The sequence below is a fragment of the Delphinus delphis genome, chromosome 8 (assembly GCF_949987515.2).
Source record: "Delphinus delphis chromosome 8, mDelDel1.2, whole genome shotgun sequence".
Lineage (NCBI taxonomy): Eukaryota > Metazoa > Chordata > Mammalia > Artiodactyla > Delphinidae > Delphinus > Delphinus delphis.
Window position 1 is genome coordinate 102,424,880 of NC_082690.1, and position 16,198 is coordinate 102,441,077.

Sequence of the window (16,198 nt, forward strand, 5' to 3'; positions counted from 1 at the left end):
GGACGCGGGTTTGTGACCGGGTCTGGGAAGATCCCACATGCCGCGGAGCGGCTGGGCCCGTGAGCCATGGCCGCTGAGCCTGCGCGTCCGGAGCCTGTGCTCCACAGTGGGAGAGGCCGCAACAGTGAGAGGCCCGCGTACCGCAAAAAAAAACAAAAAAAAAACCCAAACAAAACCCAGGTTCCTGACAGAGGGGAGGAGAGGGGGCTGCAGCCCAGGCTGCCGGTCCCCGTGTGGCTCCTAATTTCCCTGGGCTTAATCACTTGTATTGCTTTTTGGCAGGTGAGGAGGCAGGGAGTGGGTGAGAAGCACTCTTCTTTGGACAGACGAGACCAGGGCTGAAGCAGGAATAACCGTCCCTCCATCTCCCCAGCAAGAAAGCCTTCCTACAAACAGGATCTGCCAAGCAAGACTGAGTGCCCCCCCCACCCCGCCCAAACATCTTCCCAAGGAGGGGCATGTGGGGCCTGACAGCTCAGCAGCGCATGTCAGCAGCTCCAGCCCCGCGGTGAACATCTGAACTCCTCAGCGGGGTAATGGACCCCCGCCTTCCCCCGGAGACACAGCCTGAGTGGCAGGAATACCGATTCTTTGGAGAGTGACTCCCTCTCAGCTCTGTCACGCAAGAACGCTCTCTGCACCAGAGCCCATTCTGCCAAGTGACTTAAAGGGATTAAAAACAAAACAAAACAAAACTTGGTAAAGAAAAAGGGGTAAAAGCCAGGCAGAAGCCTTTCAGAAGAGGTGGCGGCCAACAGACAAAAGGGCGGAAGTTGAAAGAGGGCAGGGAGGCCACCCTCCCCAAGGATGGGCGCCCGGCCCTAGGGCATGCCTGGAGAGCAGGGGCCCAGAACACCCTCAGGTCGCGCACGGGGGCACCCCTGCAGGCCCCTCACGCAAACCCCTCATTCCAGGAGGAGAAGCCAGCAGTGCCGGCAGCCTAGGGCGCAGGAGATGCTGCGCCTGATCCGCAGCCACGTCTGAACACGAGGAGCCCAGCAGAGCGAAGCACAGGGTCTCCTCCCTGAGCCCCGGGCACCCCCAGCACCACCCAACACCCCAGGTCTGTGGTCTGCACCCTGAGTGCCAAGGCTGGTGGGCTGCAATGTAAGCACGGCCCAGGCCCACCTCGACGGAAGCGCAGCGCCCAGAGCTGCAGGCTGCCAGGCTGCAGCGAAGGAGGTAAGGCGGATGCAGAGGGGCTCCGGTGGCCCAGGAAGGCCCAGGGGCTCCTCGTGCCCAGGGAGGGCACAGGACACATGGGGCCTGTCCTCTTCGGGCTGGGTTGGAGATCTGCAGCTCCACCCCACCGACCCCACACATGCAGCTGAAGCAACTGGTGGCATCTGCTTGCCAGGGGAGGGGTCCTTTGCTACCTGGTGGCCCCTGTGCTGCTGGGCTCTGCCCCAGGGTGGGTGGACCCAGGATGTAAGGGAGTGACCTCTCCTGGAGGAAACTCCCGCCCCTCCCAGCCGTTGCCCCTTGGGGGAGGTCTCACTTTGAGCCCTTCTGAGTTCTGACCAGAGGGGGCAGCCGTGAGGCCTTGGAGAGGCAGGACCTTTGGTGAACTAGCCACTGGCCATGGCACCTGCTGCCCTCCAACTGGAGAGGGTCCACAAGTCCCCTCCATCCAAGGCCTTCCCCTGCCCTGGCCAGGAGAACCCAGGGTGGGGTTGATCCCAAGCCACCATCCAAGGCCTTGCACCTGCCGGCCCTTAGGCATCATCTGCTCTGGCCTCCAGTTCAGCCCTTTTGTTGGTGAGAGTGGCTTGATGGGGCCCAGAGATGGCCGGTTATTGCCCTAAGGTCACACAGCGGGCGGTGGCAGCGGTGGCGTGGTCTGGCTAGGTTTGTGGGGGTGTGGGGGGGACCTACTTCTTCTGGCTTCCCAGAGGCCAGGAGGGAGGGTTCATGCCTCCCCAAACACAAATCCCAGAAACCCCAGGCCACCTCTACCGGCAGCGCCCTGGGCAGGGCAGGGAAGCCCCAATTCATTACCAAGATGGAAAATGACAATTCCCCGCACTCTTCCCCAGTAGAGGGGCTGATTTATGACGGCGCCAGGGCCTGGGACATTTGTCAGCGCCGCACTGCACGCACGCCGTCTGAGGGGGCATTAATAGCCGTGTTATTAGCCACCAGCGTGAAAGATGCCCTGCGGATCGGCTATTTACTGTTATTTATTATAACGGCGCACCAGCCCGGCAGCGGGGCCGTGAGGCGGCGTGAGCTCGCTGGAGCCCGAGCTCGGCCCCTGCCCAGCCGGCCTCCCTTCCTCCATCCTTACCTACCGCCCCGTCACTTGCTCCTATTCTCCTCCCATCTCCTAGGAGAGACTGGTGGGTAATTCCTGGGGCTGAGGCCAAGCCAGAGGCGGGCAGCAGCAGGCCTGCACCCCAGATATTTATGAGGCATCTGCTCAGTGCTGGGCTCTGCCTCTGCTGAGCTTCCCTCTATCCCAAGCTTCCCTCCATCCCGAGGCAGGAAAACAGAGACCAGCTTACTGCGCTCTGGGGCCAGACAGAGGTTGGTTAGCACCCTGGCCCTCCAGCTGTGAGCAGTGTGACCTCGGGGAGTCCCTTCCCTCCCCTGAGTGTGCTCCCCTTCGTGCACTGGGGACACAGGCTCCGCAGGGCTGTGGCCAGCTGGAAAGGAGAGGCGTTTGTGTGGGGCTGAGCACGCAGCAGGGGCTCAGCTCTGCCAGCTACTGCTACTAGTGGACAGACCCCACAGAGCTAGAGGGGTCTGCAGACCTGCTGGTGGGTAGCCCCCATTAGATCCTGCTTGAGCTGGATACTGTCCACCATCATCCTCTCCATGCCAACCCTTTGGGAAAGGGTTTGAGAGTTCAGTGCCAGGGCCAGAGGAGGTAGGCAAGGGAGAGGGCTGTTCATGGCTGCTGGAGGGTTCTCTCTGCCCCGGAGCCATCCCTTCTCCTCTCTGGGCCTCAGTTTTTCCAGGGTCCCCTACCTCCCTGATTCCAGGGTCCTGAGGGTGAGTTCCACGCTTGTGCGTATCTGCGGGGGTGGGAGGGAAGGGGCCATCTCTAAGAAAGTGGGGCCAGCCTCTGCGCCTGGAAGCAGACCTGCAGTTGGATAGGACCTGGTTGGCCAACCCATGTCAGAGCAGACGAGAGGAGACAGCCAGGGGTTTTCCCTGGGTTTGCTCCCTCGGGGCCTGGGGTGGCCCCACCAGGCAGCTGAGGAGGGCAGGTAAGACACCTGGGAAAGGAAAGCCTGGGTCTCCGTCCAGCTCCTCCACCACCTGCTGCACAATTCAGACCTACCCCTTTGCCTCTTTGGGAGGCCGTGGTGAGGGCACCTGTCATTATTACCTCCCAGCGTGGGGCTGACAGAGGGCCAGCCTCCCTCTTCTCTCCCACTGCCCTGTCCTGGCTTTCAGATTCTGGGGCCTCCCTTTTGGCATCCTCTCATTCATTCATACATTCATGCAACAGGTGTTTATGAACACCTCTGATGCCAGGCTCTATACTAGGCCAGTGAACAAGATAGAACATGTTCTGACTCGTAGAAGTTTACATCCTAGTGGGAGGGCTTGACAATCAACTTGTGATAAACAACTGGGGGAGGGGAGGGATCGCCCCAAGAACAGGGCCTGCATGTGGGGGATGCCACACAGCTCCTAGGGGGAGCCCCAGCCGCACCCAAGCCTCTGTCTTATGATCAATAAGCATCACCATTCCCAGTCTTTCCTGATCACCCGGCTCCTGTCCCAGCCCCTGGCTGTCAGGATCCCGCTGGCTGCTGAGAAACCCAGCAGTGCAGAGCTAGGGCCCCTGCCCTGTTCTCTGGGCTGCCCCCACCCGGAATAACAGCCCTTAGGCCCTCCTCTTACCTTCTGAAAAACTCCTGACCTTTCCTTTTTCCTTCCCAGAAGGAATTAAGCCTAGTCTAGGCAGCTTTACTAAAAATGCACACAGACAGACAGAAATATAGGTGCAAGAACATCTTATTAAATAATACAGAGAAAGAAAGAAACAAAATTACATGTGTCTCCCTTCATCCCCCCCAACCCCTCCTGGCCCTGAATAGTTTAATATTGAACACTGTTATCAATATAATTAACCTCCTAAGACACAATTTTAAAGTCTTGTTTTTTAAAGCAATTTGCATTCTCTGAAGTTCAGGACATCCCGCCGCCCGGCACAGCCCAGACGGCCTACGCGGTGAGGTGAACTCCAGGTACATTTTTAGTGGATTTGCGTACCTGTCTGTAATTACCGCCAGTGATAACAGCTGATGCATAATGCATGCGGCATGAAATTAGAAAAATAATTAACTTTAGGTTTTAAAAGAATCCCACCCCCTTCCCCCAAGCACTACAAGTTCTCAATGGCGCCAGTAGCCGAGATCAGGAGCAAAGTTGTGCCACGCAGGGTTGGAAGGGTCTTGAGGTCATAGCATCCTGCCTGAAGACGGGGCCTCCAGTGGGCCTAGACCGGGCTGGGCAGAAGCAGGCCCGGGGCTTCTGCCTGAACGAGGGTGGGCTCGGAAAAGCCCCACTCACACAAAAGTCGCAAGTCCCCCTCCTGCCTGCAGTTCCCATCTCCTGGACCTGCAGCAGGCCCTCTGCTCAACACCCAGGGCAGTAGATAGTTTATGGTTCCATCTTACAGATGAAGGCCTGAGACCCAAGGCCACTCTTGGTTTGTGGAGCAGCAGAACTGATCCCAGGCAGGCCTTCTCAGGGAAGAGGCTTCCTAGAGGGGAGCTCTCCCCAGGCCCCCGTGAGCACCAGGAGGTAGAGGCTGGCCCCCCTGCCTCTAGGCCCTCCTCCCTCCATGTTGCTTGTAGCTGAGCCCTGAGAGATAGCGTCAGTTGGTGGAGGAGAAAAATGCGGGGTCCCTCATTGCTTTAAACAAAGGTTTGCTGAGGACCCATCACAGGTATGGAGGTGACCCTGCTCTGGTGGAGCTCTCAGCCCGGTGGGGAGGTTACTGCTTCCTGTGGGGCAGGGGTCCTCCTGGAGCTGAGAAACTGCTTCCGCCCCCAGTCTGCCCTGCACACCTCACTCCTGCCTCGGGCCCTGCTCTGCCAGTAAGGACCCGAGGGCCTGGCAAGGTTTAGGGAAAACACAATGAGTTCTTCTTGCTGAAGGGAGGGACTGGGAGGGTGCAGAGAAAGGGGGGGGAGGGGCTTCCCTCTGTCTGAGCTGGGCCCCCTTGCCCACTCGTGTCTGCCCTCCCTCTTTCTGAAGTTCAGCCAAGACAGGTGGGTGGCCGCCCTGAGTGAGTCACAGGAGGACCCTGGGGTCCCTCCCAGGGACAGGGTGGGGCAGCCCTTCCTTCCCAAACCTCCAGGCCTGTGCCGGGCACTTCACACAACCCCTCCCTTGTCATCTTCCCAGAAGAGTGGGGTTCTCAGCAACACGTTACAGATGAGGAAACTGAGGCCACACAGCTGAGGACTGGTGAGGTCAGATTCAAACCTAGCCCTGGTGTCCTCTCCCCGCTTCTAGTCTACACGTCTCCTTCTCGGGGTCAGTGCCACCTGGAATTCTCTGATTCCCATAGTGGGCACGGAGACTGTACCTGGTACTTCGGGGGTCGCAGCATCAGGACATCCTCACATGAGCTGCCTTCATTGGCAAACGGGGAGGAAGGCCAGGACTGGGAGGCAGGGGGAGGCCTATCCAGACTTCCCTCTACTGCCTGGGATGCCCAGCTCCCTCCTGCCACATGCCCCCACCCCTGCTCAGCCCCTGGTGCGTCATGTCTAACTGTGGCGGCAGATGCCCTCTCCTATCCAGCGTGCCAGGGCCTGTGCTGGGCCTGGGGTCCTGCAGCTGCCCCCCTGCCCTCACTCTGACTCCCCAAGAAGACCCCCCCAGAGGGCCGTGGGTCTCTGGCAGCCCCAGCTTGATGGGGTTTGGAGAAGACAACGGGGCAGAGCGCCAGGAGGCCAGGCGTCTCCAACAGGGAGGCACCTTCATCCGGCTGGCAGGTACTTACAGATATTACTCAGGTCCGACTACCACCAGTCAAGTGGGTATGGGAAGCAGAGCCAGACACAACTTGGGAGGCTTCATGGAGGGGGCGTCCAAGCTGAGGCCTGGGGGGTGAGCAGAAGCTGCCCTGGTGAAGCTTGAGTAGGGAAGGTGTGTTGGTGTTCAAGAAGCAGGAACAGCACATGCAAAGGCCCAGAGGCAGCACAAGGGAGAGCAGGCTTAGGGTCAGTGTTTCTACCCTAGCTTGGGGGGACAGGGCTGAGGATGCACAGTTTGAGGTTGGGGAGACCCAGCATCACAGCAATGACAGGGAGTCCCTGCCAGGAAGCAGCTTGGCCTACAGCCTCCCAGTCTACCCTGGAGGCACAGCAGGGGCAGGGGAGTAAAGAAAGGGCCTCTGGATTGCAGAGAGAGACAAGCAGTTAACACAGAGGCTAGACCGGTATGCCTGGAGCAGTCAGAGAATTACAGCAGCTTTTAAACCTCATGCACTTACAAGGGTGTACTTTGCAGGTATTACCTCACTGAATGCTCAGTAGTGAGCTCCCCTCTAAGGGGAACTTGATGGCTACATTTATAGATAAGGAAACTAAAGCTCAGAGAGGGCAAGTAACTTGCTCAGGATCTCACAGCCAGGAAGAGGGAGAGAGACAGTGCTCGAACCCAGGTGTCTCTGTCCTAGATGGCAGGAGCTAGCGACTGATAGAAAATGCCAAGAATGACGCCCCAGGTCACCTCTCAGCTAATGGGGGTCTGGATACCTCTAGTCTGAGCTACCTCTAGTCTAGACTAGACTAGCTACCTCTAGTCTCACTGCTCCCCTCCCCCACTTCCATCGCACGCCAAGGATCCGGCTGTCAGTCATGGAGCTGGCAGGTCATAACTCACACCACGCTGAAGTCTGAGGGATTCTCGCAACAATGAAAAGTAAAAGACGGGCGATTTACCAGGTTTCATCTGATAGCCACATAAACCATCAAACACAAAACAAGGGAATAAAAGGGCCTCGTGGCACCCGGGCAATTAAAGGGCTCCTCAGGCAAGGCACGCTGTCTTCCTGCCCAGCCCAGGCCCCTCCCTGCCTTCCTGGAGCCAGGGCTCGGCATCGGGAGGCCTTGGGGAAGGGGGTGGCAGGGGAGACTCAGCCAAGATGGATGAGGGCCGCAGACGGGGGAAGAGAAAGGCCTTGGGTCCCTGCCTCCCAAATGTTTCTTGGTTATCCATCAGGCATCTCTGAAAGGTGTAATTTAGACTCTATTATGATGCCAGGGCATCTGGAGGCTGAGGGCTATGGCCATGAGCTGAGCGGGCACCGGGGACTGATGTTCATGCCAGAGAAGGCGGTCTGGCCTCGCCTTTGGCCTTAACAAGTCTGCCCCCGGCTCAGGGCACTGCTCCGGAATCTGTGAGCCCAGGGGCCAACAGCATTCCTTGCGCCAGGACTCAGAGGAGGGTGTGCGTCCTCTGGCCAGATGCTGGGGGCCTGGGCAAAGGTGCTCCTAGGCTCAGACCTGACCCCTGAGACCGAGGCAAGGTGGCCTTGAGAAGACCTGAGCCTTCCTGTCCCCAGCACCTGCCCTGGCCCTGCCTCTTTGCTCATAAGCATTTTGAGACAGGACCTCCAGGCTCCATAACCTTCATGGCTCTGGCTTTGTGCAGAGGAAGGGACAGATGTGCAGCTGGAAACCTGGGCTGGCTGTGACCTTGAATGGGCCCCTCACCTCTCTGAGCTTCAGGCTGCTCAGCTGTAAAATGGGACCGAGGACCTGTGTGCATGTGACGGGTGGGTGCAGATACAAACATGTGCCTGTGAGGGCGCTGGGCAGGGCCTGGCCAGAGGGTTGCCCCTTATGCCTGGGTTTATCCCTGTCCAAACCCACTGAGAGCCGGGAACACATGTGAGGGAAGCAAAGACCAACTCCAAGTCCCAAGGGGCAGGGGTGTGAGTGGGGTCATGACCCATAGACTAGGGACAACCTCCAAAGAAGCATCAGGAGTAAGTAGGTAAATGTCCTCAGGCCCTCAGGCCAGCTGCGGCGGCTGGGAGGGGGCTTGAGCTGGCTTCGGAGGCCCAGAGTGTTGGTCACAGTCTCCCCAGTCCCCCTTCCTCCCAGCTTCCCTCGGGACCTCATCCCCCTCCGGCTCCTTGCGCAGACCCCGTGCACCCTTCCCCCTCACCCTCACTTGCTTCCAGCCAGGTGTCCTCGGCTGGCCCTCCACCTGCCTTCGGTCCACCTCATGGATAAAGCTTCATTCCGCTAACAGGCCCTGAGCAGAGTTAGTGTGTTAGCCACGGGCAAAGCCTGAACTCCCTCCAGAAGGCCTTGGAGCTGCCGGCAGCCTGGGCAAAGGCCCCTGTAATGCAAATGGGGCAAGAGTTGAGGGGTCGGCAGGGAGCAGGGCAGAGGCATTCGCGCCTTGCCTGGCACCTCAGCCGCCTCCCTTCTGTCCTTGGGTGGTCACTGATGGCAAGCCACACCAGGCCTACACAACCCACAGTCCCTGCCCTCAAGCACCCGAAATTTAGTCAGGGACCTTAAGACACTAGTCGCTAAATAGTGCAACCTTCAGCCCACAGAGATGGGCCCGAGGTGCAGCACCACAAGCCTAGTGGTCAAGATCCTGGCTCAGGTTTCTCTTCACCACTTATCAAGTGTCTCGAGCAAGTTAACCCCTCCGAGCTTCAGTTTTTTCATCTGTTAAATGGGAATAATAAGGGCACTGACCTAACATTTGCTGGAAGGATTAAATGGCTTAAATATTCATAAAATTCTAGGTGAGACTTTTATTATAGTGTGAGCTACTATCCCACTAGAATAGAATCCCAAGTGGCTAAAACACAGGTTGGCACATGGTAGGTGCTCAATAAAGACATGTTGAATGGCTGGATGGACAGATGCATGGATGGATAAGTGAGTGGGTGGGTGGATGGATGGATGGGTGGATGGGTGAGTGGGTGGATGGGTGAGTAGATGGATGGATAGATAGGTAAATAGGTGAGAGGGTGGGTGGATGAGTGGATGGATGGATGGATGAATGGATGATGGAAGGATGGATGGATGAGTGGGTAGATAGATGTATAGCTGGGTGGATGGATAGATGGATGGGTAAATAGGTGGATGGGTGGATAGATGGGTGGATGGATGGACAGATGGATGGATGGAGCAGAGGGAAGCTCTATATGGCATGAGGAAGACCTAGCAGAGGAGGAGACGTTTGAGCATGCTCCTGAAGGGTGATGAGCAGTTTGCTAGACAGAGGGGAGCAGTCCAGGAACAGAGAGGGACAGAAGGAAGAAGCGTTTGACATGGTTGAGAAATGGAGACACAGGGTCCCTGGGTCACGGGAGTGAGGGCCCCACCATCTCATTCGGTGAGTGGGTCCCAATTCTGCTCTGCACACCGGGGCTGCCCTCCAGGCTGCGGCCTCAGCTCAGGCTCCCAGAGGCCACTGTGTCTCACACTGAAAAGCATTTGTGAACCTGGAGTTATAAAGCAGACCTTTGCCGGCTGCATGAACACCACTTCCCCACTGAGGTTGAAAGATAATTTCTCTTTAATTGATTTTTTTTTACCACTATGAACAGTAATGTAATATGAAAAAAATCTACACTGCAATTTTTCCATTTGTGAAAACCAGAGTTACACCTTGCAGACAATTCCCTCAGAGTGTGGACCCCTCCCTCCTTTTATTTGTTTCATGTCTTTAAATGCAAGAAAACAGATATATATATTTTTCAAAATAGCTGAAAATTTCGTGATTTAGGAAGGGGGCAAAGTATGGAATAATTTCTCACATTACATGGAACACGGTAGGAAGGGCACCGCTGATAGAGATTTCTGTAGAGCCATGGGAAAGCAGTTCTGTTGACACCTCATTCTTCTGTCTATAAGATTCACAAGTGACAAACAGGACATGTTGTTTTAACACCAGACGATGAAGCGCCCCACTTTCCCCTGCTCGCCAGCGAGGACACCGGCAGATTCTTTTCGCAGGTTCTAGTGACGCCCCTCCCCCACCTCGAGCTCACAGGCCTCGCAGAAACGAGCTTTCCCTTCAGTCCCTGGTTCCAAGCCAGAGAGGGATACGAGCTCCCTGTTCCAATGAGAAACGGTGGCTCTAAATCCATCCCATCAACACTGAGCAGCCACTTGCAGCATCAGCCACGAAGACTGGCTTAGTGTGGGTCCTGAGAGGAGACTGAAACCGCAGCCCGGCTCCCGGCAAATTAACGTCACGAGGCCCACGGCCACCGTCCAGGAGGGCCAAGGCCACAGCTGTCTTGTTCACGGGCAGCATCTTTGCTCCCGCTGAGATTAATGTTAGCCAAGGTCATTAGAGGCTGTCCTCAGCCCGAGCTATCACCTGTGATGTAAACTTGACATTTGGAAGGGCCACGGGGCATGCACCTCGAGGCCTGACCTCTGCCCCGTGGCCTCGACTGCAGCCACCCCTCAGCGGCAGGTGGGTGGACACCCAACTCGCTCTCACCGCACATGTCTTGTGCTCCTTGCAGGTGTAGAGGCTGCAAGTCAAGCGGGGCCTGGCTCCCCCAGCCGTCCACCATGGTGGTGGCACACCCCACTGCCACCGCCACCACCACGCCCACTGCCACCGTCACGGCCACCGTCGTGATGACCACAGCCACCATGGACCTGCGGGACTGGCTTTTCCTCTGCTATGGGCTCATCGCCTTCCTGACGGAGGTCATCGACAGTACCACGTGCCCCTCCGTGTGCCGCTGCGACAACGGCTTCATCTACTGCAACGACCGGGGGCTCACCTCCATCCCCGCCGACATCCCTGACGACGCCACCACCCTCTACCTGCAGAACAACCAGATCAACAATGCCGGCATCCCCCAGGACCTCAAGACCAAGGTCAACGTGCAGGTCATCTACCTATACGAGAATGACCTGGACGAGTTCCCTGTCAACCTGCCCCGCTCCCTGCGGGAGCTGCACCTGCAGGACAACAACGTGCGCACCATCGCCCGGGACTCGCTGGCCCGCATCCCGCTGCTGGAGAAGCTGCACCTGGATGACAACTCCGTGTCCACCGTCAGCATAGAGGAGGACGCCTTCGCCGACAGCAAGCAGCTCAAGCTGCTCTTCCTGAGCAGGAACCACCTGAGCAGCATCCCCTCGGGGCTGCCCCGCACGCTGGAGGAGCTGCGGCTGGATGACAACCGTATCTCCACCATCCCACTGCACGCCTTCAAGGGCCTCAGCAGCCTGCGGCGCCTGGTGCTAGACGGCAACCTGCTGGCCAACCAGCGCATCGCCGACGACACCTTCAGCCGCCTGCAGAACCTGACCGAGCTCTCTCTGGTGCGCAACTCGCTGGCTGCCCCGCCCCTCAACCTGCCCAGCGCCCGCCTGCAGAAGCTCTACCTGCAGGACAACGCCATCAGCCACGTGCCCTACAACACGCTGGCCAAGATGCGTGAGCTGGAGCGCCTGGACCTGTCCAACAACAACCTGACCACGCTGCCCCGCGGCCTGTTCGATGACCTGCAGAACCTGGCCCAGCTGCTGCTCCGGAACAACCCCTGGTTCTGCGGCTGTAACCTCCTGTGGCTGCGGGACTGGGTGAAGGCACGGGCGGCCGTGGTCAACGTGCGAGGCCTCATGTGCCAGGGCCCCGAGAAAGTCCGGGGCATGGCCATCAAGGACATCACCAGCGAGATGGACGAATGTTTCGAGGCGGGGGTGCAGGGCGGAGCGGCCAACGCTGCCGCCAAGACCACGGCCAGTGACCACACCTCTGCCACCACGCCCCAGGGCTCGCTCTTCACCCTCAAGGCTAAGAGGCCGGGGCTGCGCCTCCCTGACTCCAGCCTCGACTACCCCATGGCCACGGGCGATAGTGCCAAGACCCTGGTCATCCATGTGAAGCCCCTGACGGCCGACTCCATCCGCATCACGTGGAAGGCCACGCTCCCCGCCTCCTCCTTCCGGCTCAGCTGGCTGCGCCTGGGCCACAGCCCAGCCGTGGGCTCCATCACGGAGACTCTGGTGCAGGGGGACAAGACAGAGTACCTGCTGACGGCCCTGGAGCCCAAGTCCACCTATATCATCTGCATGGTCACCATGGAGACCGGCAACACCTATGTGGCCGACGAGACGCCTGTGTGTGCCAAGGCGGAGACGGCCGACAGCTACGGCCCCACCACCACACTCAACCAGGAGCAGAACGCCGACCCCATGGCGGGCCTTCCCGTGGCGGGCATCATCGGTGGCGCCGTGGCCCTCGTCTTCCTCTTCCTGGTCCTGGGGGCCATCTGCTGCTACGTGCACCGGGCCAGTGAGCTGCTGACCCGGGAGCGGGCCTACAACCGCGGCACCCGGAAAAAGGACGACTATCTGGAGTCGGGGACCAAGAAGGATAACTCCATCCTGGAAATCCGCGGCCCCGGGCTGCAGATGCTGCCCGTCAACCCTTACCACAGCAAGGACGAGTACGTGCTCCACACCATCTTCCCCTCCAACGGCAGCAGCCTCTGCAAGGGCACGCACACCATCGGCTACGGCGCCACACGGGGCTACCGGGACGGCGGCATCCCTGACATAGACTACTCCTACACATGATGCCAGCACCCGGCTCCTGCCTCCTCCTGGTGTGGCGACTGTGTGGCTTTGACCAGCCTGCTGCCATCTGACAGAACAAGGAAAAGAAATTCCATGATGACTTTCCCATCAGAAAGCAGAGTTTGGGGAGGGTTGACAATTTCGTAGAACACAACAGTGAAAAAAATAATTTTTTTTAAAGAATAGAAGGCAGGAGGGAGATTTGACATTGATGAAGACATAATTTATACCAAATTATGCCAGGTGGGGAGGAAAAGACTAAAAATAATATCGCAGGAAGGGTTGGGTTGGGGCTTTTATTTTTCCTGAACTGGAAAGATACTACCTGTGCTCCGTCTGTGTATGCCTCATGCTCTGTGCAGGGCCGTCACAAAGGAACCGTTAGAAAAGCAGCCAACACGCGCAGCCCCCATGCAGCTCTCGCTGCCGGCTGCTCACTGGCGACGACACGATGGAAGGTCCTCAGGCTCCTCACAAAGGAGAGGGGAAGAAAAGATGTTTTGCTGTGGAGATATTGTCCTGGTTCTTTCCATGCCATTTCCCTCACAGATTTGCAGAAATAGCGCGTCTTTCACTGCATTCTTTGAACGACGATGTAGCTGATTAAAAAACAAACTTTCTTTTTCCTATACTGAAGCCCTCCTCAATTCCATGCACCATAGTCCATGGAAGCACCAGGGAAGCTGTGGCTGTTCCAGCGCTTGGAGGTGCATCTATCTACCTGTTTATCTTTATGTCGTGTATCTATCTACAGATGGGTAGATAGAGCCACATATACAGTCCTTACAGTACTTCTTGGGTCAGTTCGTACAATTTCTTGAGACAATAGAGTCACGAAAATGTTGCTTTCTCCTAGAAATCATTGAGTAAGTAGACAAAGTGTGTTGGGGATGGGAGTGGGGTGGGGGATAATGCTGTTCCTAAAGGCGGAGGCGTGTCTGTCCTGGCTGGGTGGCTGGGAGACCCTAGGCAAGGGGTGTTTTCAGTTCAGTCAGTCCTATCTCAGGTTGGCCAGAGCTGGGCCAAGCTCCTTTCTGATACAGAGAAGAGCTTTCTTTGACTTCCAGTGTCCTCACCTCTCTCCCCCTACACCCCCACAAATGCAATCACCTCAGCAGCTACTTCCTGAGCATTTACTCTGTGCAAAGTGCTTCCTCCAGAGACAGGTAATTGGTGCAGAGACTTTTTTTTTTTTTTTAATATCAGCTGATTAGACCTAATGGTTTCCATGGCTGCTCAAACAAAGCCCAGAAAAAGACATGAAAATTCTCAGAAAAGCCCTAGGAGACAGCACGTCCCCCAACCCCAGAATGCAGAACACCACACTGTGCCCACCCCTGGGATGCCGCTCTGAAGAGGGAAGACCAGATCTCTCTAAAAATGCCAGCCTCCAAAAGGGTAGTGACTGGAGCCCTCAGAAGAGCTAAGATCTTTTTTTTCCTCCCTCTGGAATCAATGTTGCCATCGTTTATCAACTGACAGTGCTGTTTGGTGAGCCATGAGATTAAAAGCATGATGAAATAATGACAGCAAATCTGGAAAGAAGAGAGGAGTGGTGCCTGGGGTTCTGATATCTCCCACATTCCAGCACTCGGGGAACTCGGGTCACCGTCTGTCAAGGTGCCAGTTGTTCTGCGCCCAGGAAGGGCGATGTCAAAGGAGAGACGCTGTTCTGAGGGCAGGGAGGATGAGAAGGGGTCCAGCTCCTGGCCGTGGTGTTTTCAGAAGGCCTTGCCTGCTTTGACAAAAGCCAAAGAAAGGAAGAGAAAGATGAACAGCAGTCACAGGGCTGCTGTGACAGGCCCGGGGTCCAGCCATTTGCTGGACCTGAAAAGATGCTGCTGGCCCCTCAGTGAAGAGGCTGGGCTTGAAAGAAATGGACACAACAACTGCGTGAGCGAGGTGGAGAAGAGGCGCGGCTCTCATTGCCAGGCTGGATGGATGGTCTCACCAAGGGGGGAACCCCAATCCCCAGCTCCAGGGAGAGGCCGAGGGTCATGGACACATTTCATTCTAGACTCAAGCTTTTTCCCTTTTCCCACCTGAAGCATTTTCTCATACAATGAGGTCAGGAGAGAAATGTTTCCAAGGCTGGGACCATGTTCCCAAGGCTGGGACTGTGTAAAGGTCACATCCGTGTAAAGTTCGCCCTCCCTTTGGCACCTCCCAGACACAGGCGCATCCCCCGCGGCCCAGGCAGGAGCAGAGGGGCCTCACTAGCAGCCTCCAGGAGGAGAGGATGCACAAGGGTGTGGGGCACTGGCTGGGGGTCAGAAGTTCAAGGTCTCTGCTGGTTCTGAAATGCAGTTTCCTTCCCAAGGCACCACCCCTGTCTTTGGCCAGTGTTCCAGGAAAATCAGTCCCAGCCTCCCCACTTCCAACCCCCAACCCCTGCTGCCAACATGCTTGGTCCCCTGCTCTCACTCTTCATCCTCCTTTCTCTTCTCCCGGAGCCAGGCGGGAGGTCAGATCATCCCCTTAGAGGCTAAGAAGGCATTTGGGGAACAGCAGGTGGCCCTATACAGGGAGGGCTACAGGGGAGACCTTGCAGCTCTGAGAGCCTGCCTGTGCCAGCAGCGCCCTCCAGGCCAGGCCTGGGTGATGAACTTTCCTGCCCCGTAGCACAAAGCAGGCCCAGGCCTGCCTGGGCCTGAGGACACATCAGTCTCCTGCTCCCGCCTCTTGTACTAATGGGGCTTGGGCCCCAACTCACACCAGGGGGAAACCTGGCCCTGCCTGCCTTGCCGCAGGCATCCTCCTGCTAGTGTAGGTGCTGAAGATAGTGGAGACTCAGCCCAGCCAGGGCCCGGGGGCCCCCCTCTCATCTTTTCTGCCCTCAGCATCCCAACATCTTTCCAGCATCCTTTCTAAGAACAAGCTTCCAACTGTCTGCTGTCTCACGGCCCCCCAAGCCAGGGATGGGGCCTGAAGCTAGGTCCGCTCTGAAACCCCATCCCTTCCTGGTCCAGCCCCTCTGAGCCAGCCACGCAACATAATGAGAGAGGATGTTCCAGGGCACCCAGCCTCCTCCACCCCCTAGAAGCACGTGAGGACACAGGGCTTGGGCCACCACTTCTGTCTAGAACCTCCCTCCTGTGGGCGGCCGACCTGACCCTTGCAGCCTCTAACTAGCCAGAACAACCTCATTGACCTCAGCGTTGATGAGTGTATTTTGTGGCATTTAAGGCAGGTTTCAAGTTAAAAAAAAAAAAAATCCTGACACTTCTTTGGTTAAGTGGTTTACCCTTTGTGGTAATTAGATGTAGTGATTGGAATCTCTTTTCTATTACATGGCAATTTTCCTTTAAATTTCCCCTGAAAAAAAAAAAAAAGGAAAGAAGGCAGCAGGGCCAGGCGAGCCATTTGCATTTTGCGAATGAGGCCTCTTGTAAGCTCAGCTCAGGCGTGGGGCCCAACGTATGGAATGCTTAAGAGATTACTAAGAATAAAATCTATTAATTAGTCATACTCAATTCCGCAGACATGATGTGCATCAAAAGCTTCTTTTCTTCCCTTTTCTCCTTCCCTCTTCCTGCGGCCTCCCACAGAAGCCTCTATCTTCTCTAAATTGGCTCCTGCTTCCTGGACCACCTCCCGTTAACATGGCGGCTGCGTGGCCGACTAGGGGGCCTCTGGGGTTT

General features: G+C 57.0%; 2 protein-coding genes across 3 annotated transcripts in view; one reads left to right on the forward strand and one right to left on the reverse strand.

The window, feature by feature from the left end:
- MACROD1 (mono-ADP ribosylhydrolase 1) overlaps nucleotides 1-16,198 on the reverse strand; it is a 151,859-nt gene that overhangs the window by 98,552 nt on the left and 37,109 nt on the right. The window lies entirely within an intron of this gene.
- FLRT1 (fibronectin leucine rich transmembrane protein 1) lies at nucleotides 1,071-16,088 on the forward strand. The gene is made up of 2 exons (XM_060019108.1): nucleotides 1,071-1,182; nucleotides 10,484-16,088. The coding sequence occupies exon 2, from the start codon at nucleotides 10,533-10,535 to the stop codon at nucleotides 12,555-12,557; it is 2,025 nt and encodes a 674-aa protein (XP_059875091.1). The 5' UTR covers nucleotides 1,071-1,182; nucleotides 10,484-10,532; the 3' UTR covers nucleotides 12,558-16,088.

Excerpts from the sequence above, each read along its gene's own strand:
- FLRT1 (XM_060019108.1), top strand. The coding sequence starts at position 10,533 with ATGGTGGTGGCACACCCCACTGCCACCGCCACCACCACGCCCACTGCC.